This window comes from Ranitomeya imitator, chromosome 4 (genome assembly GCF_032444005.1).
Source record: "Ranitomeya imitator isolate aRanImi1 chromosome 4, aRanImi1.pri, whole genome shotgun sequence".
NCBI classification, from domain to species: Eukaryota; Metazoa; Chordata; class Amphibia; order Anura; family Dendrobatidae; genus Ranitomeya; species Ranitomeya imitator.
The window spans coordinates 397,024,434-397,052,044 of record NC_091285.1 but is presented as its reverse complement, the minus strand read 5'-3'; the positions used below and the strand labels follow the sequence as shown (position 1 = coordinate 397,052,044).

The 27,611-nt window shown below is 44.5% G+C and overlaps 1 protein-coding gene across 1 annotated transcript in view; it reads right to left on the bottom strand.

The window, feature by feature from the left end:
- Positions 1 to 27,611, bottom strand: part of PRKCQ (protein kinase C theta) — a 243,795-nt gene that overhangs the window by 81,363 nt on the left and 134,821 nt on the right. Inside the window, exons 5-7 of the mRNA XM_069765311.1 lie at positions 25,630 to 25,792; positions 23,279 to 23,310; positions 23,100 to 23,185 (exon numbers count right to left, since the gene is read on the bottom strand). Coding sequence (XP_069621412.1) covers positions 23,100 to 23,185; positions 23,279 to 23,310; positions 25,630 to 25,792 — 281 coding nt within the window. The remainder of the gene's footprint in view (positions 1 to 23,099; positions 23,186 to 23,278; positions 23,311 to 25,629; positions 25,793 to 27,611) is intronic.

The following is a 27,611-nucleotide window of genomic DNA, read 5'->3' as shown; positions in this document are numbered from 1 at the left end:
TTTGTATTTTTTTTCTGAAAAGGAGAAATGGTCAACATTAAAAACAAACAAACAGTGCTTTCAGACCTCAAATAACGCAAAGAAAACACGTTCATAATCATTTAGAAACAACAATACTAAGGTTTTAACTCAGGAAGAGTTCAGAAATCCATATTTTGTGAAATAACCATGATTTTTAATTACAGCTTTCATGCGTCTTGGCATGCTTTCCACCAGCCTTTCACACTGCTTCTGGCGCAAAAATGAAAGCAATTCTTTGGTTGATGGCTTGTGACTATCCATCATCCTCTTGATTACATTCCAGAGGTTTTCAATGGGGTTCAGGTCTGGAGATTGGGCTGCCCATGACAGAGTTTTGATATGGTGGTCAGAGCTTATTATTATTTTTGCCAGAGCTGTATTTTAAGTGATTTAACCCCTTTCTGACCTCGGATGGGATAGTACGTCCAAGGTCAGAACCCCCGCTTTGATGCGGGCTCCAGCGGTGAGCCCGCATCAAAGCCGGGACAAGTCAGCTGTTTTGTACAGCTGACATGTGCCTGCAATAGCGGCTGGTGGATTACAATTCCACCCGCTGCTCTTAACTAGCTAAATGCCGCTGTCAAACGCTGACCGCGGCATTTAACTAGCGCTTCCGGTCATCGGACCAGAAATGAGCGCATCGTTGACCCCGTCACGTGATCCGGGGTCAGCAATGCGTCAGCATGACAACCAGAGGTCTATTGAAGACCTCTATGGTTGCTGATGCTGGATTGCTGTGAGCGTCATTCTGTGGTCGGCGCTCATAGCAATGCAGTAAATCTACTACATAGGAGCGATCTGAGCATGGCTTCTTCTAGGCTATTAAAGCATGGCAAAAGTAAAAAAAAATGTTTTAACAAATATGAAAAAATAAAAAAATATAAAAGTTTAAATCACCCCCCTTTCGCCCCATTCAAAATAAAACATTAAAAAAATCAAACCTACACATATTTGGTATCGCCGCGTTCAGAATCGCCTGATCTATCAATAAAAAAAAGGATTAACCTGATTGCTAAATGGCGCAGTGAGAAAAAAATTTGAAACGCCAGAATTACTTTTTTTGGTCACCATGACATTGCATTACAATGCAATAACGGGCGATCAAAAGATCGTATCTGCACAAAAATGGTATCATTGGAAAAATCAGCTCAGCACGCAAAAAATAAGCCCTCACCCAACCCCAGATAACGAAAAATGGGGACGCTACTGGTATTGGAAAATTGCACTTTTTTTTATTTTTTAGCAAAGTTTGGAATTTTTGTTTACCGCTTAGATAAAAAAGAACCTAGACATGTTTGGTGTCTATGAACTCTTAATGACCGGGAGAATCAAAATGGCAGGTCAGTTTTAGAATTTAGTGAACCTAGCAAAAAAGCCAAGCAAAAAACAAGTGTGGGATTGCACTTTTTTTTTGCAATTTCACTGCACTTGGAATATTTTTCCCGTTTTCTAGTACACGACATGCTAAAATCAATGATGTCGCTCAAAAATACAACTTGTCCCGCAAAAAATAAGCCCTCACATGGCCATATTGACAGAAAAAGAAAAAAGGTATGGCTCTGGGAAGGAGAGGAGCGAAAATCGAAAACGCAAAACCGAAAAAAGCTGGGGTCAAGAATGGATTAATAATACAAAGTAGCAAGTATTCAAAGGAAATGATACAATGATACATCGTTTTCTAAATATTTAAAAAAATGTAAATCTGAATATTGTGACGTGCATTTGTATTCAGCCCCCCTAAGATTTATAGGATCACCCTTCACTGCAATTACTGCTGCAAGCCTTTTGACGTACGTCTCTTCCAGCTTTGCACATCTAGAGGCTGAGATTGTTTTCCATTCATCTTTACAAATTAGCATTTGGTCAGTGAGATTGGATGCAGGCATCTGTGAACAGCAATTTTCAAGTCTTGCCACAGATTCTCAATGGGATTTAGGTCTGGACTGTGACTGTGCCAATCAAACACATGAGTATGCTTTGATCTAAACCATTCCATTGTGGCTTGTGGCTCTGGCAGTATGTTTAATGTTCTTGTACTGCTAGAAGATAAACCTATGCCCCAGTCTCATCTTTTGAAGCCTCTAACAGGTTTTCCTCCAGGCTTGCCCTGTATTTACCTAACTCCATCTTCTCATCAGCTCTGACGAGCTTCCCTGTCCCTGATGAAGAAAAGCATCCCTGCAGCATGGTGCTGCCATCACCATGTTTGATGCTGGGGATGGTGTTTTCAGGGTGATGTGCAGTGTTAGTTTTCTACCACACATAGCGTTTTGCATTTACCCCTACTTTAGTGTCATCTGACCAGAGCACCTTCTTCCATAGATTACTCTTTGAAAACTGCAAAGGAACTTCTCATGGCTTAGTTTCAAAAATGGCTTTCTTTTTGCCATTCTTCCATAAGGACCAGATTTTTGGAGTATACAACTTTTCTTTGTCCTGTGGACAAATTCTCCAACCCGAGCTGTGGATCTCTGCAATAGTGTTGAGCCACCTCCCTAGTGTTCGGGTTTCGGTTCGGTTCGTCGAACAGGGACGTGTTCGACGAATGGCAGGCAAACAAACACATGCAAACACATAGAAAACACATAGAAAACACCTTAAAATGTGTCCAAATGCTGACAAGCTGCTCAGGAGACACAACAAACACATGGAAAAGTCACAACTACATATAGTCATGTGAAAAGAAAAGAGGTGGAGGAGTAAAAGGAGGAGGAGACACAGATATAGGCATGTCATGCCCTTCTAAAATCAAGAAAGGCTGGAGTAAAAATCTAAAATCACTCTACCAACACCCAGACGTCTTGACAAAAAAAAGAAAAAAAGAAATATCTTTAGGTAGAATGGCGGCGGGTCCATTCAGAACGCTTTCCTTAGAAGACGTAGTGGTACCCCAGTTGGGAGTTGTGCCAAAAAATGAACCCAATACATTCAGACTAATCCACCATTTGTCATATCCAACGGGCAGGTCAGTAAATGACAACATCGACGCGGAACCAATTACAGTACTATGTACTGTACCTCCTTTGACGAGGCAATCAGGCGGGTCAAGAATTTGATAAGAGGCACCCTAATGGCCAAAACAGACATTGAGGGGGCGTTCCGGTTACTACCTGTGCCTCTGAATAGTGTCCTCCCATTGGGCTGCTGCTGTGAAGAAGCATACTACATAGATCGCTGTTTGCCCATGGGGTGCTCCATATCCTGCTCACTATTTGAGCCGTTTAGTTGCTTTCTCGAATGTGTCATCATGGACGTTTGTAAGGCGGCACATATTATCCATTACCTCGACGACTTCTTATGCCTGGGACCAAAAGATTCACCACAGTGTGAAAACACGCGGTAGTCCACCTGTGAGAAGGAGAAAGCTGGAGGGAGAGTGGACACCCCAGAGCCAAGGGGTTAGATTGAGAAAGGAAGATGGCGGTGTAGCTTGCTTCATGGGTGGGGTACTCTGCTGAGTAGCAGAAATTGCTACTAGGCCCAAAAGGATTTCCTGGGCCAGATGCCGTTACAAAATAGAACTTAGGTAACCAGGCGGTGTAGCTTGCTTCATGGGTGGGGTACGCTGCTGAGTAGCACTAAATTCTACTAGGCCCAAAAGGATTTCCTGGGCCAGATGCCATTACAAAATAGAACTTAGGTAAACAGGCAGTGTACCTTGCTTCATGCGTGGGGTACGCTGCTGAGTAGCACTAAATTCTACTAGGCCCAAAAGGATTTCCTGGACTAGATGCTGTTACAAAATAGTACTTAGGTAAACAGGTGGTGTAGCTTGTTTCATGGGTGGGGTACGCTGCTGAGTAGCACTAAATTCTACTAGGCCCAAAAGGATTTCCTGGACTAGATGCCGTTACAAAATAGTAGTTAGGTAAACAGGCGGTGTAGCTTGCTTCATGGGTGGGGTACGCTGCTGAGCAGCACTAAATTCTACTAGGCCCAAAAGGATTTCCTGGGCCAGATGCCGTTAAAAATAGTACTTAGGTAAACAGGCAGTGGGTGGCTGGACTACTCTGCTGACTAGCAGACACTGCTCCCAGGCCCAAAAATATTAACTGGATTAGATGCAGAAAAATTTTAGATACACAGGCGGCATAGTTAGTTTCCCAGGCGGGCTACTCTGCTGACGTGCAGACACTGCTCCTAGGCCGAAAACTATTAACTGGGTTAGATGCAGTAAAAATTGAGATATACAGGCGGTATAGTTAGTTTCACAGGCGGGCTACTCTGCTGACGTGCAGACACTGCTCCTAGGCCCAAAACTATTAACTGGATTAGATGCAGTAAAAATAGAGATACACAGGCGGTATAGTTAGTTTCACAGGTGGGCTACTGTTATGATCTGGTGATTAAGGAGCGACATGCGTCTAGCTCTGAGCAGGTGGCAACTATACTGACCGCAGTCCCTAAGCTCAACACAACACTAGAAGTAGCCGTGGATTGCTCCTAACTCGGCCTAGGCATCTCATCACAGCCTAAGAGCTAACTACCCCTAAAGCTAAGAGCAGGAAAACTATCTTGCCTCAGAGAAAATCCCCAAAGGATAGATTAGCCCCCCACAAATAATGACTGTGAGAGGAGAAGGAAATTACATACGTAGTATGAAACAAGATTTAGCACAGGAGGCCACTTCTAGCTAAATAGAAATAGTACAGAACAGAACGCTGTGCGGTCAGTAAAAAAAACTAGAAAAAGTCCACCGCAGAGAAATGCAAAAATCTCCACACCTGACTAAAGGTGTGGAGGGCAAACTCTTCTGCCCAGAGCTTCCAGCTTAGCTGAATAGATCCATACTGAAAAGCTGGACAAATGAACAAACGCAAAGAAAGTGTTGAACAACAAAGTCCACAACAAGAGAACCGCAAAAGGACAAGCAAGGGCTTAGCTTTGATGAACTGGTCAGAGTGTCAGGAAATTCCTAAGAGCAATGACTCCAGGCAGGAACAATTGACAACTGGCATTGAATGAGGGATAAGGCCAGACTAATATAGCCGAGCCAGAAAGACGATCAGTAAAAACAGCTGCTGAAGCTAAATCCAAGATTGCCTTGTGCAGGCATGTACTACGGAGGACAGAGAATGAACTTTAATCCAATATTGCAGCCAGCATGCAGCCAGCGGGTAAGGAAAGGGTGAATCAAACACCCAAAAACCCCACCTACATGGCTGAAGATTGTTCCCTCCAAATTCAGGTGACAGTGTCCCTTTAAGTTTGGGATGTAAAGTGAAAAAATGTGAAAAAGTTCATGGGGTATGAACACTTTTTGAGGACACGGTATGTTATTGAAATGCTGGTGCTATAAAACTCATCATATACTCATCCAGTGATTTTTTTTACAAACACAAAACATGTTATCAGTAGAGTTGAGCGACCTTGACCTTTTTAGAGTCGAGCCGGGTTTCGCAAAACCCGACTATCTCAAAAGTCGAGTCGAGTGGAAACGGCCGATTATCGCGAAAAGTCGGGGATCGACCGAAACACGAAACCCAATGCAAGTCAATGGGGGAGCATAGTCGGCAGTGAGTAGAGGCCAGGAAAACATGTACAGAGCCCATTGTATTGGCAAAAACATCCATTCTTGCTACTGAAGCCTGTCAATCGTAATTTAGCTTATAATAATTGTAAGGCATTTGAAATTGGGGGTCATTTGGCTAAAGTTGTGGGGGGTAGGGCTGGTTCAAGCAATTAGTGGGCCAAGGACAGCTGGACCACGTCACGGCAGTGGAGCAGGGAGAGGTAAGTATTTCAACTTTGCAAGTGCTGTAATCCTGAGCAAGCAGGGGGGGCCCACTCGTTGGCATTGGCACTGGTACAGGGCCCCTCAAAGTACAGCGGTGTGTTTGCACGGCGGGGGCGCCTCCCGCTGGCAGCCACACTTTTGCGTACTATGAGAGGCCCTGTGAGAGTGACGTCGCCAACGAGTATTCCTCCCCCCACCTGATGAAGGAACCTGCACCTTCATCTGCACCTTCCTCTTTGTCCCCGTATAATGTGGTATGGTATGTGGGAAGGGGGACCTGACTTTCAGCAGGGTCACACGGGGAATGTTACGTTATGGGTCAATGTACCAGCAGAGTCATCTATCACTGGCTGGGAAATGGGCAGGATGAGGGGGAAACAGATATGGGCCCAAAGAATAAAGTGGGCTAAATGCAGTTCAAAATTGGTAACAGAACTAACCAGGGGGCATTGCTTTGTTCAGTGGAGGACAACTGGAATGAGAGGCTGACACAGAGAGTAGGCCCAAATCAGTAAGTATTCTAAATGCAGTTCAAAATTGGCAACAGTAGTAAACCGGCGGCACAGCTTTGTTCACTGTAGGAGAACAGCAAGGAGCGGCAGACACAGATAGAAGGCCCCAACCCAACTAGTAGGCCTAATGCAGTGTTGTTTTCAACAGCTACTAAACGAGAGTCGGAAGATCGAAGCAATGGAGAGGAAACCTGGGGAACACCTTGGAGTGGAACACACCGTCTCTACACCCCATACCCAATTTGTAGGCCTAATGCAGTGTAGTTTTCAACAACTACTAAACGAGAGTCGGAAGATCAAAGCAATGGAGAGGAAACCTGGGGAACACATTGGAGTGGAACACACCGTCTCTACACCCCATACCCAATTTGTAGGCCTAATGCAATGTAGTTTTCAACAACTACTAAACGAGAGTCGGAAGATCGAAGCAATGGAGAGGAAACCTGGGGAACACCTTGGAGTGGAACACACCGTCTCTACACCCCATACCCAATTTGTAGGCCTAATGCAGTGTAGTTTTCAACAACTACTAAACGAGAGTCGTAAAATCGAAGCAATGTAGAAGAAACCTGGGGAACACCTTGGAGTGGAACACACCGTCTCTACACCCCATACCCAATTTGTAGGCCTAATGCAGTGTAGTTTTCAACAACTACTAAACGAGAGTCGGAAGATCGAAGCAATGGAGAGAAAAGCTGGGGAACACCTTGGAGTGGAACACACCGTCTCTACACCCCATACCCAATTTGTAGGCCTAATGCAGTGTAGTTTTCAACAACTACTAAACGAGAGTCGGAAGATCGAAGCAATGGAGAGAAAAGCTGGGGAACACCTTGGAGTGGAACACACCGTCTCTACACCCCATACCCAATTTGTAGGGCTAATGCAGTGTAGTTTTCAACAACTACTAAACGAGAGTCGGAAGATCGAAGCAATGGAGAGGAAACCTGGGGAACACCTTGGAGTGGAACACACCGTCTCTACACCCCATACCCAATTTGTAGGCCTAATGCAGTGTAGTTTTCAACAACTACTAAACGAGAGTCAGAAGATCGAAGCAATGGCGAGGAAACCTGGGGAACACCTTGGAGCGGCAGACACCATTAGTAGGCCCTACCGAAGTAGTAGCCCCAATGCAGTTTTCAAATTCCTAGACGCTGAAAACAAGACTATTGACGCTCAGCGTTTTTCAAAGGAGGACAGCTGTATTGAGTGGCGCAGACAGACACAGGTAGTAGGCCTTAAACCAAAAATGTGGCTCAATGCAGTTTAAAAAAGGTTACAGGGGTACACAGGCAGCATTGGTCTGGTCAGTGGAGGACAATTTCAATTATGGACTGCAGACAGACTTTGTACGCCTACTATTAAAAAAAGGATGCTCTATGCAATTAAAAATAGGTTCCAGGGGTCCACGGGCAGCAGTGGTGTGGTCAGTGGAGGAGTATTGGAAGGAGGGACCGCAGACAGGCGTAGTAGGCCTAACATAACAAAATTAGGCTGTAGGCACTGTAAAATTGGTTCCAGGGGTACACGGGCAGCAGTGGTGTGGTCAGCGGAGAACAATTTGAATTAGGGACTGCAGACAGACTTTGTAGGCTGTCCCCTGTGGACCATGCATCCAACACATTAACCCAGTGCGCCGTAATGAACACGTAACTTTTTGTGGACATGCCTACTGGTCCATGCGTCTCTTGTCAGGTGCACCTTTCTACTGTTTGATTGCCTGAGTGCTATGACAATGCAGACTTTTTCATGCCGGTGGAGGGCTGGGATGGCTTTTCTTGCAAAAGAAGTGTCGACTGGGTAGCTTGAACTGTGGTACAGCGTAGTTCATCTGGGCTTTATAAATATAAAACAAAGAAAAAAAGTAGGCTCCATGCACTTTCAGCTGGGTTCCAGGGGTACACGGCCAGCATTGGTCTGGTCAGTGGAGAACTATTGGAAGGAGGGACCGCAGACAGGCTTAGAAGGCCTAACATAAAAAAATTGGGCTGTAGGCACTTTATAATTGGTTCCAGGGGTACATAGGCAGCAGTGGTCTGGTCAGTGGAGGCCTAGTGGAAGGAGGGACCGCAGACAGGCGTAGTAGGCCTAACATAATAGAATATGGCTGTAGGCACTTTAAAATTGGTTCCAGGGGTACACGGGCAGCAGTGGTCTGGTCAGTGGAGGCCTAGTGGAAGGAGGGCCCGCAGACAGGCTTCGAAGGCCTAACATAATAAAATTGGGCTGTAGGCACTTTAAAATTGGTTCCAGGGGTACAAGGGCAGCAGTGGTCTGGTCAGTGGAGGACAAGTGTAAGGAGGGACCGCAGACAGGCGTAGTAGGCCTAACATAATTAAATATGGATGTAGGCACTTTAAAATTGGTTCCAGGGGTACACGGGCAGCAGTGGTCTGGTCAGTGGAGGCCTAGTGGAAGGAGGGACCGCAGACAGGCTTCGAAGGCCTAACATAATAAAATTGGGCTGTAGGCACTTTAAAATTGGTTCCAGGGGTACACGGGCAGCAGTAGACAGGTCACTGGAGGCCTAGTGGAAGGAGGGACCGCAGACAGGCGTTGTAGGCCTAACATAATAAAATTTGTCTGTAGGCACTTTAAAATTGGTTCCAGGGGTACACAGGCAGCAGTGGTGTGGTCAGCGGAGGACAATTTGAATTAGGGACTGCAGACAGACTTTGTAGGCTGTACCCTGTGGACCATGCATCCAACACATTAACCCAGTGCGCCGTAATGGACACGTAACTTTTTGTGGACATGCCTACTGGTCCATGCGTCTCTTGTCAGGTGCACCTTTCTACTGTTTGATTGCCTGAGTGCTATGACAATGCAGACTTTTTCATGCCGGTGGAGGGCTGGGATGGCTTTTCTCGCAAAAGAAGTGTCGACTGGGTAGCTTGAACCGTGGTACAGCGTAGTTCATCTGGGCTTTATAAATATAAAACAAAGAAAAAAAGTAGGCTCCATGCACTTTCAGCTGGGTTCCAGGGGTACACGGCCAGCATTGGTCTGGTCAGTGGAGAACTATTGGAAGGAGGGACCGCAGACAGGCTTAGAAGGCCTAACATAATAAAATTGGGCTGTAGGCACTTTATAATTGGTTCCAGGGGTACACGGGCAGCAGTGGTCTGGTCAGTGGAGGCCTAGTGGAAGGAGGGACCGCAGACAGGCGTAGTAGGCCTAACATAATAAAATATGGCTGTAGGCACTTTAAAATTGGTTCCAGGGGTACACGGGCAGCATTGGTCTGGTCAGTGGAGGACAAGTGTAAGGAGGGACCGCAGACAGGCGTAGTAGGCCTAACATAATAAAATATGGCTGTAGGCACTTTAAAATTGGTTCCAGGGGTACACGGGCAGCAGTGGTCTGGTCAGTGGAGGACTAGTGGAAGGAGGGACCGCAGACAGGCGTTGTAGGCCTAACATAATAAAATATGGCTGTAGGCACTTTAAAATTGGTTCCAGGGGTACACGGGCAGCAGTGGTCTGGTCAGTGGAGGCCTAGTGGAAGGAGGGCCCGCAGACAGGCTTCGAAGGCCTAACATAATAAAATATGGCTGTAGGCACTTTCAAATTGGTTCCAGGGGTACACGGGCAGCAGTGGTCTGGTCAGTGGAGGACAAGTGTAAGGAGGGACCGCAGACAGGCGTAATAGGCCTAACATAATAAAATATGGCTGTAGGCACTTTAAAATTGGTTCCAGGGGTACACGGGCAGCAGTGGTCTGGTCAGTGAAGGACTAGTGGAAGGAGAGACCGCAGACAGGCTTCGAAGGCCTAACATAATAAAATTGGGCTGTAGGCACTTTAAAATTGGTTCCAGGGGTACACGGGCAGCAGTGGTCTGGTCAGTGGAGGCCTAGTGGAAGGAGGGCCCGCAGACAGGCTTCGAAGGCCTAGCATAATAAAATATGGCTGTAGGCACTTTAAAATTGGTTCCAGGGGTACACGGGCAGCTTTAGACAGGTCACTGGAGGCCTAGTGGAAGGAGGGACCGCAGACAGGCGTAGTAGGCCTAACATAATAATATTTGGCTGTAGGCACTTTAAAATTGGTTCCAGGGGTACACGGGCAGCAGTAGTCTGGTCAGTGGAGGCCTAGTGGAAGGAGGGACCGCAGACAGGCTTCGAAGGCCTAACATAATAAAATTGGGCTGTAGGCACTTTAAAATTGGTTCCAGGGGTACACGGGCAGCAGTAGACAGGTCACTGGAGGCCTAGTGGAAGGAGGGACCGCAGACAGGCGTAGTAGACCTAACATAATAAAATTTGGCTGTAGACACTTTGAATTCTCTTGCAGGGGTACAAAGGCAGCATTGGTATTGTCAGTGGAGGCCGATTGTAATGAGTGTCTGCCAGTTAGTAGTCCCAAACAATAAATACATGTTAATGTCTCGCATTACAACAAAACGAAAACACAAAAGGGTGCAATCATTAGGTACAGGGGTGGGCTCCTCTGCGTAGTTTCAAACCTAGTAATTTGGCGCAAAGTATTTACTTGGGTAAATATAGGACACTGCCCCTGACTATGTTAAGTACCATCATACATGTCAACACAATGGTATTGTCAGTGGCAGGAATTTAAGGATGTCAGCGCATAGACTAAACATTGGTGGAACTGTGAGAGATAATTGTGCAAGTGGTAGAGCAATGTTTGAGCTGAGGGTGGGGGAACTCTCTTGTGGCCGGCGGTACAGGCCCAGGGCCCCTCATGTTACAACAGTGTGTCTGACGTTGGGTGCGCATCCCCACCGCCAGAGACACTTTATTGTACTATGAGGGACCCAGTGGCAGTGCCGTCGACCAAAAGCGGGCACACCCACCTCTTCAGACAAACAGCACTCTCACGGGTGCTTGCGCCAAGTGGCGATACCACGGCCCCGTGTGGGGAGTTTGGCCATTTAGGGAGGTGTAAACATGTCGTATGCTGGACAATCAGCTGCTGCAAATTACGAGATTGGTAAAGTCATTCAGAGTAGTCCACAGGCAAGACCTTTTCATAGGAAAGCTAGGTGTCGGCCGGGCAATGTGGGGCAAAAGAATTCGAAATCCAGTTGTGGTTCATTTTAATGAAGGTTAGATCATCAATATTTTGGGTAGCCAGACGAGTCCTTTTTTCGGTTAATATTGAACCTGCAGCACTGAATACTCTTTCTGATAGGACACTAGCTGCCGGGCAAGCAAGCTCCTGCAATGCATATTCTGCCAATTCTGGCCAGGTGTCTAATTTGGATGCCCAGTAATCAAATGGGAATGACGGTTGAGGGAGAACATCGATAAGGGATGAAAAATAGTTAGTAACCATACTGGACAAATGTCTCCTGTCACTTTGAATTGATGCAGCAGTACCTGTCCTGTCTGCGGTCATAGCAAAATCACTCCACAACCTGGTCAGAAAACCCCTCTGTCCAATGCCACTTCTGATTTCTGCACCTCTAACACTTCTGGTCTGCTGCCCCCTGCAGCTCGTGTGAGAACGATCACGGGCGCTGTGTGCTGGGAATGCCTGAAGCAAACGGTCAACAAGAGTTGATTGTTTGGTTGCTAATATTAGTTCCAAGTTCTCATGTGGCATAATATTTTGCAATTTGCCTTTATAGCGAGGATCAAGGAGGCAGGCCAACCAGTAATCGTCATCGTTCATCATTTTAGTAATGCGTGTGTCCCTTTTGAGGATACGTAAGGCATAATCCGCCATGTGGCCCAAAGTTCCAGTTGTCAAATCTGCGGTTGTGCTTGGTTGAGGGGCAGTTTCAGGCAAATCTACGTCACTTGTGTCCCTCAAAAAACCAGAACCCGGCCTTGCCACGCCACCAAGTTCCAGTGGCCCCGGGAAAGCTTCCTCATTAAAAATATACTCATCCCCATCATCCTCCTCGTCCTCCACCTCCTCTTCGCCCGCTACCTCGTCCTGTACACTGCCCTGACCAGACAATGGCTAACTGTCATCAAGGCTTTCCTCATCCTCTGCTGCAGACGCCTGATCCTTTATGTGCATCAAACTTTGCATCAGCAGACGCATTAGGGGGATGCTCATGCTTATTATGGCGTTGTCTGCACTAACCAGCCGTGTGCATTCCTCAAAACACTGAAGGACTTGACACATGTCTTGTATCTTCGACCACTGCACACCTGACAACTCCATGTCTGCCATCCTACTGCCTGCCCGTGTATGTGTATCCTCCCACAAAAACATAACAGCCCGCCTCTGTTCGCACAGTCTCTGAAGCATGCGCAGTGCTGAGTTCCACCTTGTTGCAATGTCTATGATTAGGCGATGCTGGGGAAGGTTCAAAGACCGCTGATAGGTCTGCATACGGCTGGAGTGTACGGGCGAACGGCGGATATGTGAGCAAAGTCCGCGCACTTTGAGGAGCAGGTCGGATAACCCCGGATAACTTTTCAGGAAGCACTGCACCACCAGGTTTAAGGGTGAGCCAGGCAAGGAATGTGTTTCAGTTGGGAAAGGGAGATGGCAGCCATGAAATTCCTTCCGTTATCACTCACTACCTTGCCTGCCTCAAGATCTACTGTGCCCAGCCACGACTGCGTTTCTTTCTGCAAGAACTCGGACAGAACTTCCGCGGTGTGTCTGTTGTCGCCCAAACACTTCATAGCCAATACAGCCTGCTGACGCTTGCCAGTTGCTGCCCCATAATGGGACAACTGGTGTGCAACAGTGGCAGCTGCGGATGGAGTGGTTGGGCGACTGCGGTCTGTGGACGAGCTCTCGCTTCTGCAGGAGGATGAGGAGGAGGAGGAGGGGGTGCGAACGCCTACAGCCAACTGTTTCCTAGACCGTGGGCTAGGCAGAACTGTCCCGAAATTGATGTCCCCTGTGGACCCTGCATCCACCACATTCACCCAGTGTGCCGTGATGGACACGTAACGTCCCTGGCCATGCCTACTGGTCCATGCATCTGTTGTCAGGTGCACCTTTGTACTCACAGATTGCCTGAGTGCATGGACGATGCGCTCTTTAACATGCTGGTGGAGGGCTGGGATGGCTTTTATCGAAAAGAAGTGTCGACTGGGTAGCTCGTAGCGTGGTTCAGCGTAGTCCATCAGGGCTTTGAAAGCTTCGCTTTCAACTAACCGGTAGGGCATCATCTCTAACGAGATTAGTCTAGCTATGTGGGCGTTCAAACCCTGTGTACGCGGATGCGAGGATAAGTACTTCCTTTTTCTAACCAGAGTCTCATGTAGGGTGAGCTGGACTGGAGAGCTGGAGATCGTGGAACTAGCAGGTGTGCCGGTGGACATGGCAGACTGAGAGACGGTTGGAGACGGTATTGTTTCCGCCGGTGCCCTAGATGCAGTGTTTCCTACTACGAAACTGGTGATTCCCTGACCCTGACTGCTTTGGCCTGGCAAAGAAACCTGCACAGATACTGCAGGTGGTGCGGAAAATGGTGGCCTTACAGTGACGGAAGGGATGTAGCGTTGCTGACTAGCTTCATTGGCCGGGGGTGCTACAACCTTAAGGGACGTTTGGTAGTTAGTCCAGGCTTGCAAATGCATGGTGGTTAAATGTCTATGCATGCAACTTGTATTGAGACTTTTCAGATTCTGACCTCTGCTTAAGGTAGTTGAACAATTTTGACAGATGACTTTGCGCTGATCAATTGGATGTTGTTTAAAAAAATGCCAGACTGCACTCTTTCGAGCATCGGATCCCTTTTCAGGCATTGCAGACTGAGCTTTAACCGGATGGCCACGCTGTCCTCCAACAGGTTTTGGCTTTGCCACGCGTTTTGTCCCATCTACGGGCCCGGCAGATGGAACCTGTTGCGATGTTGATGCCTGCTGCGGCCCCTCCTCCTCCGCTTCAGAACTACTGCCGCCTGCACCCTGTTCCCCCAATGGCTGCCAATCGGGGTCAACAACTGGGTCATCTATAACCTCCTCTTCTAGCTCGTGTGCAACTTCGTCTGTGTCACCGTGTAAGTCGGTGGTATAGCGTTCGTGACGGGGCAACATAGTCTCATCAGGGTCTGATTCTGGATCAGTACCCTGCGACGGCAATGTTGTGATCTGAGTCAAAGGACCAGCATAGTAGTCTGGCTGTGGCTGTGCATCAGTGCACTCCATGTCAGATTCAACTTGTAATGGGCATGGCCTGTTAACTGTTTCACTTTCTAAGCCAGGGACGGTATGTGTAAAGAGCTCCATGGAGTAACCCGTTGTGTCGCCTGCTGCATCCTTCTCTGTTGTTGTTTTTGCTGAAGAGGACAAGGAAGTGACTTGTCCCTGACCGTGAACATCCACTAACGATGCGCTGCTTTTACATTTACCAGTTTCAAAATAGAAGGCAAAAGAGCTAGAGGCTGAGTCAGCAAGGTAAGCCAAAACTTGCTCTTGCTGCTCCGGCTTTAAAAGCGGTTTTCCTACTCCCAGAAAAGGGAGCGTTCGAGGCCTTGTGTAGCCAGACGACGAATCTGGCTCCACAGCTCCAGACTTAGGTGCTATATTTTTTTTCCCACGACCACCTGATGCTCCACTACCACTACCATCATTACCAGCTGACAATGAACGCCCACGGCCACGACCTCTTCCACCAGACTTCCTCATTGTTTTAAAAACGTAACCAAAGTAACGGTATTTGTTGCTGTCAAACAACTTACACGGTGAGCTATAACTTCAGTATGATTTAGATATCCCTTTACAGGCGGGTGAGACCGCAAGGAAAATCAGGCACAATGTTGCACACTCTGTTTTCTGTGGCACCAAATGAGAGAGATGCCACACACGCAGGACTGTCACTCAAGCACAAATGTCAATATTAATCTCCCACTGTTTTTTTTTATTTTTTCAGGGAGAATTTAGAAACCAAATAAAAAAAAAATAGGCTTTCTATGGCCCACTATTTGAGAGAGAGATATGGCACACCCAGGAGTCAGGGCTGGCACACAAGCAGAAAGGCCAATATTAATCTCCCACTGTTTTTTTTTAATTTTTTCAGGGAGAATTTAGAAACCAAATAAAAAAAAAACATAGGCTTTCTATGGCCCACTATTTGAGAGAGAGAGAGATGGCACACCCAGGAGTCAGGACTGGCACACAAGCAGAAAGGCCAATATTAATCTCCCACTGTTTTTTTTTATTTTTTCAGGGAGAATTTAGAAACCAAATAAAAAAATAGGCTTTCTATGGCCCACTATTTGAGAGAGAGAGATGGCACACCCAGGAGTCAGGACTGTCACTCAAGCACAAATGTCAATATTAATCTCCCACTGTTTTTTTTATTTTTTCAGGGAGAATTTAGAAACCAAATAAAAAAAAAAACATAGGCTTTCTATGGCCCACTATTTGAGAGAGAGAGATGGCACACCCAGGAGTCAGGACTGGCACACAAGCAGAAAGGCCAATATTAATCTCCCACTGTTTTTTTTTTATTTTTTCAGGGAGAATTTAGAAACCAAATAAAAAAAAACATAGGCTTTCTATGGCCCACTATTTGAGAGAGAGAGAGATGGCACACCCAGGAGTCAGGACTGGCACACAAGCAGAAAGGCCAATATTAATCTCCCACTGTTTTTTTTTATTTTTTCAGGGAGAATTTAGAAACCAAATAAAAAAAAACATAGGCTTTCTATGGCCCACTATTTGAGAGAGAGAGATGGCACACCCAGGAGTCAGGACTGGCACACAAGCAGAAAGGCCAATATTAATCTCCCACTGTTTTTTTTTTTATTTTTTCAGGGAGAATTTAGAAACCAAATAAAAAAAAAATTAGTCTTTCTATGGCCCAGTATTTGAGAGAGAGAGATGGCACACCCAGGAGTCAGGACTGGCACACAAGCAGAAAGGCCAATATTAATCTCCCACTGTTTTTTTTATTTTTTCAGGGAGAATTTAGGAACCAAATAAAAAAAAAATAGGCTTTCTATGGCCCACTATTTGAGAGAGAGAGATGGCACACCCAGGAGTCAGGACTGGCACACAAGCAGAAAGGCCAATATTAATCTCCCACTGTTTTTTTTATTTTTTCAGGGAGAATTTAGAAACCAAATAAAAAAAAAATAGGCTTTCTATGGCCCACTATTTGAGAGAGAGAGATGGCACACCCAGGAGTCAGGACTGGCACACAAGCAGAAAGGCCAATATTAATCTCCCACTGTTTTTTTTTTTTCAGGGAGAATTTAGAAACCAAATAAAAAAAAAAATAGGCTTTCTATGGCCCACTATTTGAGAGAGAGAGCTGGCACACCCAGGAGTCAGGACTGGCACACAAGCAGAAAGGCCAATATTAATCTCCCACTGTTTTTTTTTATTTTTTCAGGGAGAATTTAGAAACCAAATAAAAAAAAAACATAGGCTTTCTATGGCCCACTATTTGAGAGAGAGAGATGGCACACCCAGGAGTCAGGACTGGCACACAAGCAGAAAGGCCAATATTAATCTCCCACTGTTTTTTTTTATTTTTTCAGGGAGAATTTAGAAACCAAATAAAAAAAAATTAGTCTTTCTATGGCCCACTATTTGAGAGAGAGAGATGGCACACCCAGGAGTCAGGACTGGCACACAAGCAGAAAGGCCAATATTAATCTCCCACTGTTTTTTTTTATTTTTTCAGGGAGAATTTAGAAACCAAATAAAAAAAAAATATAGGCTTTCTATGGCCCACTATTTGAGAGAGAGAGAGATGGCACACCCAGGAGTCAGGACTGGCACACAAGCAGAAAGGCCAATATTAATCTCCCACTGTTTTTTTTATTTTTTCAGGGAGAATTTAGAAACCAAATAAAAAAAAATTAGGCTTTCTATAGCCCACTATTTGAGAGAGAGAGAGATGGCACACCCAGGAGTCAGGACTGGCACACAAGCAGAAAGGCCAATATTAATCTCCCACTGTTTTTTTTTTATTTTTTCAGGGAGAATTTAGAAACCAAATAAAAAAAATAGGCTTTCTATGGCCCACTATTTGAGAGAGAGAGATGGCACACCCAGGAGTCAGGACTGTCACTCAAGCACAAATGTCAATATTAATCTCCCACTGTTTTTTTTATTTTTTCAGGGAGAATTTAGAAACCAAATAAAAAAAAACATAGGCTTTCTATGGCCCACTATTTGAGAGAGAGAGATGGCACACCCAGGAGTCAGGACTGGCACACAAGCAGAAAGGCCAATATTAATCTCCCACTGTTTTTTTTTTATTTTTTCAGGGAGAATTTAGAAACCAAATAAAAAAAAAAATTAGTCTTTCTATGGCCCACTATTTGAGAGAGAGAGATGGCACACCCAGGAGTCAGGACTGGCAGACAAGCAGAAAGGCCAATATTAATCTCCCACTGTTTTTTTTTATTTTTTCAGGGAGAATTTAGAAACCAAATAAAAAAAAAACATAGGATTTCTATGGCCCACTATTTGAGAGAGAGAGATGGCACACCCAGGAGTCAGGACTGGCACACAAGCAGAAAGGCCAATATTAATCTCCCACTGTTTTTTTTTTTCAGGGAGAATTTAGAAACCAAATAAAAAAAAATAAATTAGGCTTTCTATGGCCCACTATTTGAGAGAGAGAGATGGTACACCCAGGAGTCAGGACTGGCACACAAGCAGAAAGGTCAATATTAATCTCCCACAGTTTTTTTTTATTTTTCAGGGAGAATTTAGAAACCAAATAAAAAAAAATAGGCTTTCTATGGCCCACTATATGAGAGAGAGATGGCACACTCAGGACTGGCACACGAGCCCAAAGGCCAATATTAATCTCCCACTGTTTTTTTTTTTCAGGGAGAATTTATAACCCCCCCAAAAAAAACAGAAAAATAAAAAAGGCATTCTATGGCCCACTATGTGAGAGAGATGGCACACACAGGGATGGCACTCTAGCAGAAATGCCAATCTTAATCTCCCACAACTTATTTTTTTAGGGAGAATTAAAAAAAAAAAAAAAAGGGACTGTTCTACAATTACTATCTCCCTGCAGTAATCTCAGCCAGGTATGGCAGGCAGCAATAAGGAGTGGACTGATGCACAAATTAAATAAAAAGTGTGGACAAACAAAAAAGATAGCTGTGCAGAAAGGAAGGAACAAGAGGATTTGTGCTTTGAAAAAAGCAGTTGGTTTGCACTGCGGCGTACACACAGCAATGCAGCTATCAGGGAGCCTTCTAGGGCAGCCCAATGAGCTACAGCGCTGAGGAAAAAAAAAAGTAGCTTCCACTGTCCCTGCAAACAAAAGGTGGTGTTGGACAGTGGAAATCGCTACAGCACAAGCGGTTTGGTGGTTAATGGACCCTGCCTAACGCTATCCCTGCTTCTGACAAAGCGGCAGCAACCTCTCCCTAGGCTCAGATCAGCAGCAGTAAGATGGCGGTCGGCGGGAACGCCTCTTTATAGCCCCTGTGATGCCGCAGACAGCAAGCCAATCACTGCAATGCCCTTCTCTAAGATGGTGGGGACCAGGACCTATGTCATCACGCTGCCCACACTCTGCGTTCACCTTCATTGGCTGAGAAATGGCGCTTTTCACGTCATTGAAGCGCGACTTTGGCGCGAAAGTCGCGTACCGCATGGCCGACCCCACACAGGGTCGGGTTTCATGAAACCCGACTTTGCCAAAAGTCGGCGACTTTTGAAAATGAACGATCCGTTTCGCTCAACCCTAGTTATCAGTGTTTTGGATCTAATTTTCATCAGTGTTTGGACAGTGTCAGTTTTTACCATCAGTGATTTTTACATATGACAAACACATAAATTACAAAGCTTCTCTTCTTCATTGCAATGGTAATCACAGACAGCACACAGATTGCACACTGATGGCTTTTGGGTGCTGTCCATCACAGGTCCTAGGAATTTTATGGATGATTTTCAATAGTGACTGTGACCCGGATAAAAATCGGACATACCCCCATTATTTTTTTGGAGGAAGTAGTCTAAAAGTATATTTTCCTATCATGCCTCTTGTAAACATATGAATAAATTGACAGCTGGATTTTTCTATTTCCCCTTTCAATGGGTGTGTAAAAACTGCTGGAGGCAGGCTGTGTACAGATTAATACTAATGATAACTGAAATGATACTTGGCCCCGTTATTCACCTATTTAATAAGGCAGACATGTGACAGTATTTCACTAGAGTTTATCCCATTTATGAATTGGTATGACCTGCTTGAGCCATGATATTATAGCGCATTTGTGGAGGATGAATGAAATGGCATTGGTGAGCACTATCCCTGATCTTAGAAACAATACTGCTATTTTATGACACCAAAACAAAAAATCAGAGATGCCGAACAAAAGTATAAGCAAAATGTTTTATTTAACTGAAATGGAATAATTTACTAAAATGCAAAATATGACATATAATAGAAACCATGTGTACATCAGACAGACACTGCAGTGAGTGAACAGAGCTTAAGTCAAGTAACAAGATCAGAGATAATAAAGCAGCTATATGGTAGATAGACGAATGTCTATATGAGCAAATAATATAGGTCAATGCCTAATGCAAAACAGTCAGATTCTGAGATATTTATATCTGACTCTTTGTGCACCAGCCATTGATTTATTTGCACACTCACCTGATGTCAGTTTGTATATTCTGGTTTAGACTTTTATCCTAAGTCATGTGGCAAGGCTCGATAAAGAGTCAACATTAACTTCTAGAATTGCTACTTCCTATAGGTGACACTAGAGTTGAAGTCCTCTTCCTCTCTGAAGAGACAATTTGCACATTTCCCAGAGGAGCATTGTGGCTTTAAGTCTCCTCATCTCAGCATGCTTAACATGTCACTCTCCGCAACAAGAAACGTTACCCCTTGGATACCATTTTAAATAGCATACAGGCACTAACGTACTTATCTGCCTTTACAGCTTTGTGGCCATGGCTACATAACCACTTGTTTTTAAATGACGTCTTCCTTGTGGCATTTTGAGGCATCTATTTCCGACTGTTTTGCGTTAGGCATTGACCTATATTATATGCTGATACGGACATCAGTTTTTATATTATAAATGCACTTATATACAGACTATGTGATACGCTGGGTCCCTGATTTTGATACAGGCTTGGAAGCAGAGCCTGCATCTTTGCTGGCAGATGATGGCTGTGATAAATCAACGACCATCTGCCTCTAACAGCTGTGGGTGGAGTGAAGCTCCACCTGTGGCTGTTAACCTGTCTAATGCCCGCTGTCTGTGACAGTGGCATTTACAGCATGTCAACAGGGGGGCATGTTGTTCTCTGCATTTATTGGCATTCTCATGACATGACCATAGGGTGCCAATGGGTTGCCATAATGGCCACGGGTCTTCAGGAGACCGCTGTGCTTGTCATGATGGTACTCCTGTGAAAGTCAGTCCGCGGATGGCGTTAATAGGAAACCATGAATTTTGCTATATACAGCATTACTGTGACATTGCTCTATATAGCACAAGTGATCAGATGCGGAGAATAAAGATCCTTTTCTTCCCACTGCATTTGGCTGCCTGCAGGCACCAGACAGCATAATAACACTGTTAATCTGCAGATTAACCCCATATCTGCAGGTTAACACAGCGTTATTCCTGGTGACAGGTTCCCTTTAAGGTACAGAGCCACTAAAGTATTGGGTGGCTGTTCAGCCCTAAACATTAGCTAAAGGACCAACCCAGGGTTCATATGCCTCTATACCCTATTGATAAGATATATTACAAATTTTCTTACATTCGTTTAAACTATTGACTTACGCAACATTTGGTCACCATACAGTGCCATTTTAACCATTCTCCTTCCCTAGGCCAGTAGGAATTCTGTTACTAACCCATTCACTGCCTGGGAACCCTACCAGTATGTCTTTGGAGTTTGAAGGGAGGAAACTTACGCAAACTCAGGCAGAACATGCAAACTCCCTGCAGATGTCCTTGGTGGGATTTGAACCCAGGATTGCAGCACTGCCAAGCAATACTGCTAACCACTGAGCCACCATGCTGCCCATATTGTTCGAGCTATTGACCAGTGCATGTCTAGTGGTCGGACTCCTGCCAATCAAATATTAGTTTTTTGGTAGTGACATGATACCTTCCCCTTTAGATTTTGTACCAACAATTTTACATTATTTTTATATTGTAAAGACGCCATTAATTGCTTGCTTTCTTTTACTTTCTGTGCCTGTGGGAAAACATTTCTCTGGACCTGGACACAGTACGACAGATTTAAAAGTCTTAATACTAAAATGTCATTTTAAGGATGACAGAGAAAGAAAAAATTGGGAATTCAAACTAATGAAGATGTTCAATTCTTTGACACTAGGACTCAATTTAACACCTGGATTTATGAGTCACTACATGGATACAATTGACACCTCCACCTGATGGACTCCAGATAACTAAGAACATTATTCCCACTGCCTCTCCATTTGTAAGAAAATGCCTAACTTGGTTTCCTTGGCTTATCTTTAGGGCTCATACTCACATGCGAGAAACTCGGATGAGTCTCGCACGTCAATACCCGGCTCTGCACCCGACACTCAGGAGCGGAGCGTGTGGCTGCATGTATTGCTATGCGGCCGCACGCTCCGATCTGAGTGCCGGGTGCAGAGCTGGGTATTGACGTGCGAGACTCATCCGAGTTTCTCGCATGTGAGTATGAGCCCATAGAAGGCATCACACTTCCCACCCCTCTGAACCAATGTCCTACTGTAGTATTCCTTAAATGTTGTGCTTTTTTTCTTATTAATCTATTTGTAATCCTGCCTGAAGAAGGAGCCCCTGTGCTCTGAAAGCTTGCAAACATATTATTTTCTGGTTAGCCAAAAAAAGGTATCACTCCTAGAATACTTTTGTCATCATTGGGCAGAAAGCTATTCACATTGCTTTCTTTTAGAAATTTTTATAGCTTTATTTTATACAAGCATTCATGCATTTTTATAATAAACAAACCTATGGAATAATGATTAAAACAGCATATACTGTATCTGATTTTGCAAAAAAAAAAACAAACACCAGAACTGTAAAAAACACAAACTCAATGATGAAGCAACAAGAATGCACTGCTATGTGTGAAACCACCTTTAGGCCAGCACTTGAAAAGAGTACGTTCATTCGAACATAACCCAACAAGACACGGACTGCACGTTTGTTGATCACTTACTAAAGTGAGTCACACATTTTCTGCCTACTTACTACTGACTGTTAATAGTGACAATGTCAGAAAAAATGTGGCATCAAAGTCATATCACTTTACAACCCTCCATCCACAAAAGATTCAAAAGACACAGAGAAGTCCTCATCGTGAGACGGCGGACCACCAAGTGTGCCTTGTTTACATTTGTTATTCTGTATATGATAATTTTTGTTACATCAGCCTAAGCCTATGAAGTGAAGACGGAAGGTACAAAATGCGTCTCAAGGGTATACTGACTAGACTTCAAACACATTTGAAATGGAGGAAACGTGAAGGTTTTCTGAAGTGTTCATGTGTGAATCAGGAGTGTAGTGCAAGCAGAAAGGTATTGAAATGACTTATCAGCTACCAGTAACATCATTTATCATTTCTTTACTGGAGAAACCAACTTGAAATCTATATTTTCCTAGGTGGCGTATCTGAATACAAATGAGGGAGAAAAGTTATTATCGAAAGGGCATAAAAGGCAAAATAAACACAAATCAAATCCTGTCATTCAAAGCCGTCGATATCGGCAGGTTTGGCCGACCTTGTAAGTGGGCCATATAGAGAGAAACCTACAACTATATGAGGAGGCATTCTGATCTTGCTGTGGAATCCCTCAATTCTATGTTTGTCCCACTGCATAACATATCCCACTATAGTTCTTTCCTGCATATTTTTTCTGTATCAAGTACGATAAAGAGGAATTACACGGAATTAATTATCGATATCAAACATACCACTGTTTCGTTGCTGTTGATCGCAGATCCTGTGCACTTTGCTATGACTTTGTCAATACATTTCTTGTGAATAGCTGCATTGCATTCTAAACGCAAAATATGAAACATGGAAAAAATAAATATTGCGGACAATTATCAACAGGTTTCCAGAGCATTAAAGTAAGATCTAAAATACTTACGTCTGCATTGGTATCCTTGTTTGTTGAGGCCCCTAAAAAAAGTAGAGAACTAATATCAATAATCACTTTTTTACCGGTTAAGTTAAATAGAATCCAATTAATGATATATATTAATTAATGTATTTCCATTCAATCTTTCAAAGATTCATCATCTAAGCTATGACTCAGCTAACCCCTCTAGCCATTAGTATGATATAACAGTCTATGATACACAATATTACATAAAACATAACTGTTGTGTAAGGCAGAAGCCAACTAAATGTAAATGCCCTTAACCCCTTCATGACCTTGGGATTTTCCGTTTTTCCGTGTTCGTTTTTCGCTCCCCTCCTTCCCAGAGCTATAACTTTTTTATTTTTCCATTAATATGGCCATGTGAGAGCTTACTTTTTGCGAGACGAGTTGTACTTTTGAACGACATCATTGGTTTTAGCATGTCGTGTACTAGAAAACGGGAAAAAAATTCCAAATGCGGTCAAATTGCAAAAAAAGTGCAATCCCACACTTGTTTTTTGTTTGGCTTTTTTGCTAGGTTCACTAAATGCTGAAACTGACCTGCCATTATGATTCTCCAGGTCATTACGAGTTCATAGACACCAAACATGACTAGGTTACATTTTATCTAAGTGGTGAAAAAAATACCAAACTTTGCTAAAAAAAAAAAAAAATTGCGCCATTTTCCGATACCCGTAGCGTCTCCGTTTTTCGTGATCCTGGTTGAAGGCTTATTTTTTGCGTTCCAAGCTGACGTTTTTATTGATACCACTTTTGTGCAGATACGTTCTTTAGATCGCCCGTTATTGCATTTTAACGTTTGACAGCGGCATTTAACTAGTTAATAGCGGCGGGTGACTCGCAATTTCACCCGCCGCTATTGCGAGCACATGTCAGCTGTTCAAAACAGCTGACATGTCCCGGCTTTGATGCGGGCTCACCGCCGGAGCCCGCATCAAAGCGGGGCTTCTGACCTCGGACGTACTATCCCGTCCGTGTTCAGAAAGGGGTTAAAATAACAAGAGAAACGCTTCATACTCATCAAGTGTACAGATAAAAATTGAGTCATACAAAGTAAGAGCCATGCATTAGCCATCATACAAGAAACTCATAATTACTCCCCTGCATGCCCTGCCAAGCTCTCCTGTACCCCAACAGGGCCCATATGTGACAGGCCATAGCTAAGGGCCTGGGATGGGGTTGCGTAGTTGCTCTTAAAGGGTTATTCCCATCCTCTTATATGGGAATATTTAGATAGTGCTTGCAACTAGACAATTTAGTTTTTAAAATTTTACTTTGTTCTCAAGATACAAGTTCTTTTGTCTTTTATTGTCACTGCTCATTTCCAAAATAGACACTAAGGCCAGAGAGGATAGCGGAAGCATACGTAGCTCCTCAATCTGGTTACTCCTCTCCGGATCTACTGCACTTTTAATGCACTACTAATACTGCAGAGTCAAGGCACCATCATATAAGAGCATTGATGTACAAATAGCATAGTAATACTGCTGGCCTCAATTATAACTCAAGGATTAGCACTGGCCCATCCAATAACTGTTGGGACCCCAAGCAATCCTACCAACGAAGCTCTGGAATCCATGAAGCTTGCTTTATAAGGCCCTACAGTATATTGAATGGAGTGGAGGTACGGATGCTCGATCTTTGCTCCATGCATTGCCTATGGCACTGCCCCAGAAAGATAAACACAACAATTAGCTATTTGTGATAGTTCCACAGATGAGCATGTGCGTATCTGTTCTATTCAATATAGGACTCTGCAGAGCCTGATTACCAGGTTCTAGAACCCTGTTCTCAGGATTGCTAGACAAATACAGGTGTAAATGCAGTGCTAAGTCGGGTAAAAGTAGAAAAATACAACAGATCATATGCTGCATTCAGTGGGCCCAATTCATCAAGGGTCTTATACTGGCTTCAAACACCTTGAAATGTCAACATTTTTCTGCATCTCGAGTTTATTCAAAAGTGAGGTGACTGTTGGCGTTTTTATGCTTTGCGAAAATGAGAGTGGCTATGGTGAGACAGTATGGCAAAGCCCACCCATCAAATTCATCAAAGTTTACTCCACTTTTCAGGCGTAAATTTCGCTAGAAATGAACTCGTAGCATTTCTGGTGGAGGCGCGTGCCATGTGTAAGATGCGCCTAATCTAATAAGTGGTGTGCGCCTATTACTGAATTAGGCACACCTTATTCCAACACGCCAGTCTTGATGGATTGGACTTTATGTTTGCAAACTAGGATACAAAAAAAAGTTTGATACACATATACACACAAACCAAACTATAACTAAATGTCCTTTTAATGTTTTCAGGTATAAAGCGCTAATCATTGAATTTACCATACGAATTCATGGCAAACGGAGCAAAACGTTGGCTGTGGGAAGAAAGTAGCTATAAACTCATGGCACTTGATGTTATGAACCTTGGCCTGTTTAATGGCTCCACGACGCTGATGTAAGGCGAATTGGCTTTCTGAGTCTGGATCATAATGGCTTTTTGGATCTGTAAAAGGAAAACAATATGAAATAAAATTATAAATAAAATCAAAGTGTAAAAACAATTACTTTTCTTACATTAATTTGACATTTTTGTAGTGGTAATGTGGTATATTGCTGCCACAATTCAGCCCTTTCATGAACGTTTTTATTTTTTGGGGGGTCTCCACCTAAGTTTTTTTTTAAACAATTAGGGTTATCATCTAATTAGGTATAATCGGAGGTGATTCGATGTGGTGCTAGGTGGTTACTGAGACAAACATATAGTGTTAAACTTCCTTCTTTGTCTCCTCCCAGACTTTTAAGGCATTCTGCTGTTTTTCTAAAGGGGAGAGGGGTTTGATTTTTTGCATTGGTGAGGGCAGACAGAATGAGCTGCAGATGAGGCAGTGAAAAAAAAGAAAGCTCAGCACTGACTGGTGGAACGGCAGTCAGCAGGGGCTGTGGTACGATGTTCTGCCAATCAGTAGACAAATACATTGTGCATAGGGTAGTCTGAAGGCAGCGCTGAGGAGGAGGAAAATCTGCGCCTATAGTTATCCACTGCTGCTCCATCAGATTGCCTAGATTCAGCACAGCGTAAGTACTGCTTGCTGTGCTCCTGTTGGGTGAAGGGGAGGGCAGGAGGCTCAAGAATCTCAACATCATGTCTCTCGGTGGGAGAGGGCAGTGTTTCACACAAGGACTGAAGCCCTGGCGTAGATGTCTTGCTCCTTCCATCATATTCATGAAATAATCTCCTCTCCCTGTGTTCTTCAGATAGGACAGTGATCTGGTTTCTGTAAGTCTGGCATGGTGCGATCCCTGACCTATGCCTGGACCTCATGGAGCAGGAGGGGGTAGTTTAGAGATGTGAAGACCTATGACACTGTCCTGTTGTAGCGCCCCCAAGGGTTAGGGGAACTCGGTACCGGGCCCTTTGGTTCTCAAGGGGAATGTCACGGTGGCTGACTTGGCCCATGGCCCTGGGACGTCCGTGTAAAAGGGAAAGGCCTTTAAAGGAATAAAGTTTGTGACGCCACCTGTGGTATTCGGTCAGGATGACCGACACAGCTTTAAGGGGTCCGCTGGGGTGATGTTATGGCAGCTAGATGGTATACCTTCCCACAGGTGAAGTATGTCCCCAGGTCTTCCCAGTGTGTGGATGGTGGATGGTGAGAGGCGCAGTGAAGAACGAGGACACAAGGTTGCAGTATCTTTACCTTTTTACTGTAGACTTCAGCATCCACAGTCCAGAGCACTGGATCACAGGGCAGGCAGAGTCCGGCCGGTTTGGAGGCAAGTCCAGAGTCCCCTTATCCAGGTGGAAATCAGTAGCCTTCCTCTAGTGCCTGGGTGTTGTAGTACCTTATTGCTGAGCCTCTCATAAGGTCCTCACAACTGTTGTAGATGTTCTAGATTTTATGTCTCTCTCTCTATCCCCCAGATGGATAGGACATCCCATATGACTGGTGCCCTGAGGCTTTTTACAGGGACTCTAGCATGCCCCGGCCTCTCGTGGGAGCCACCTTGCCTCCTGGGTATGGGGCGGATCAGTAACGTGAAATTCCCTGTCCTGCTGGTCTCTGGAGCAAGGCATGAAGGACTGTTGCTCCCTCGGTGTTCCGGCTACCTGATCCTGCATCTCAGAAGGAGGCAGCCTGATCAGGGCAGAACTCCTTCTGGTTTCCACTCCTTTTGCTATGACTTCTTTCTCACTCTCTACAATACTGTATTGGACTTGTGGATATTGGAACAGAGTGTCGTTTCTCCTGTCACATCAAGAGTTTCGTTTTGTGACATCAACGGATCGTCTCACTACCTTGATTAATGTTTACAGTGTTATA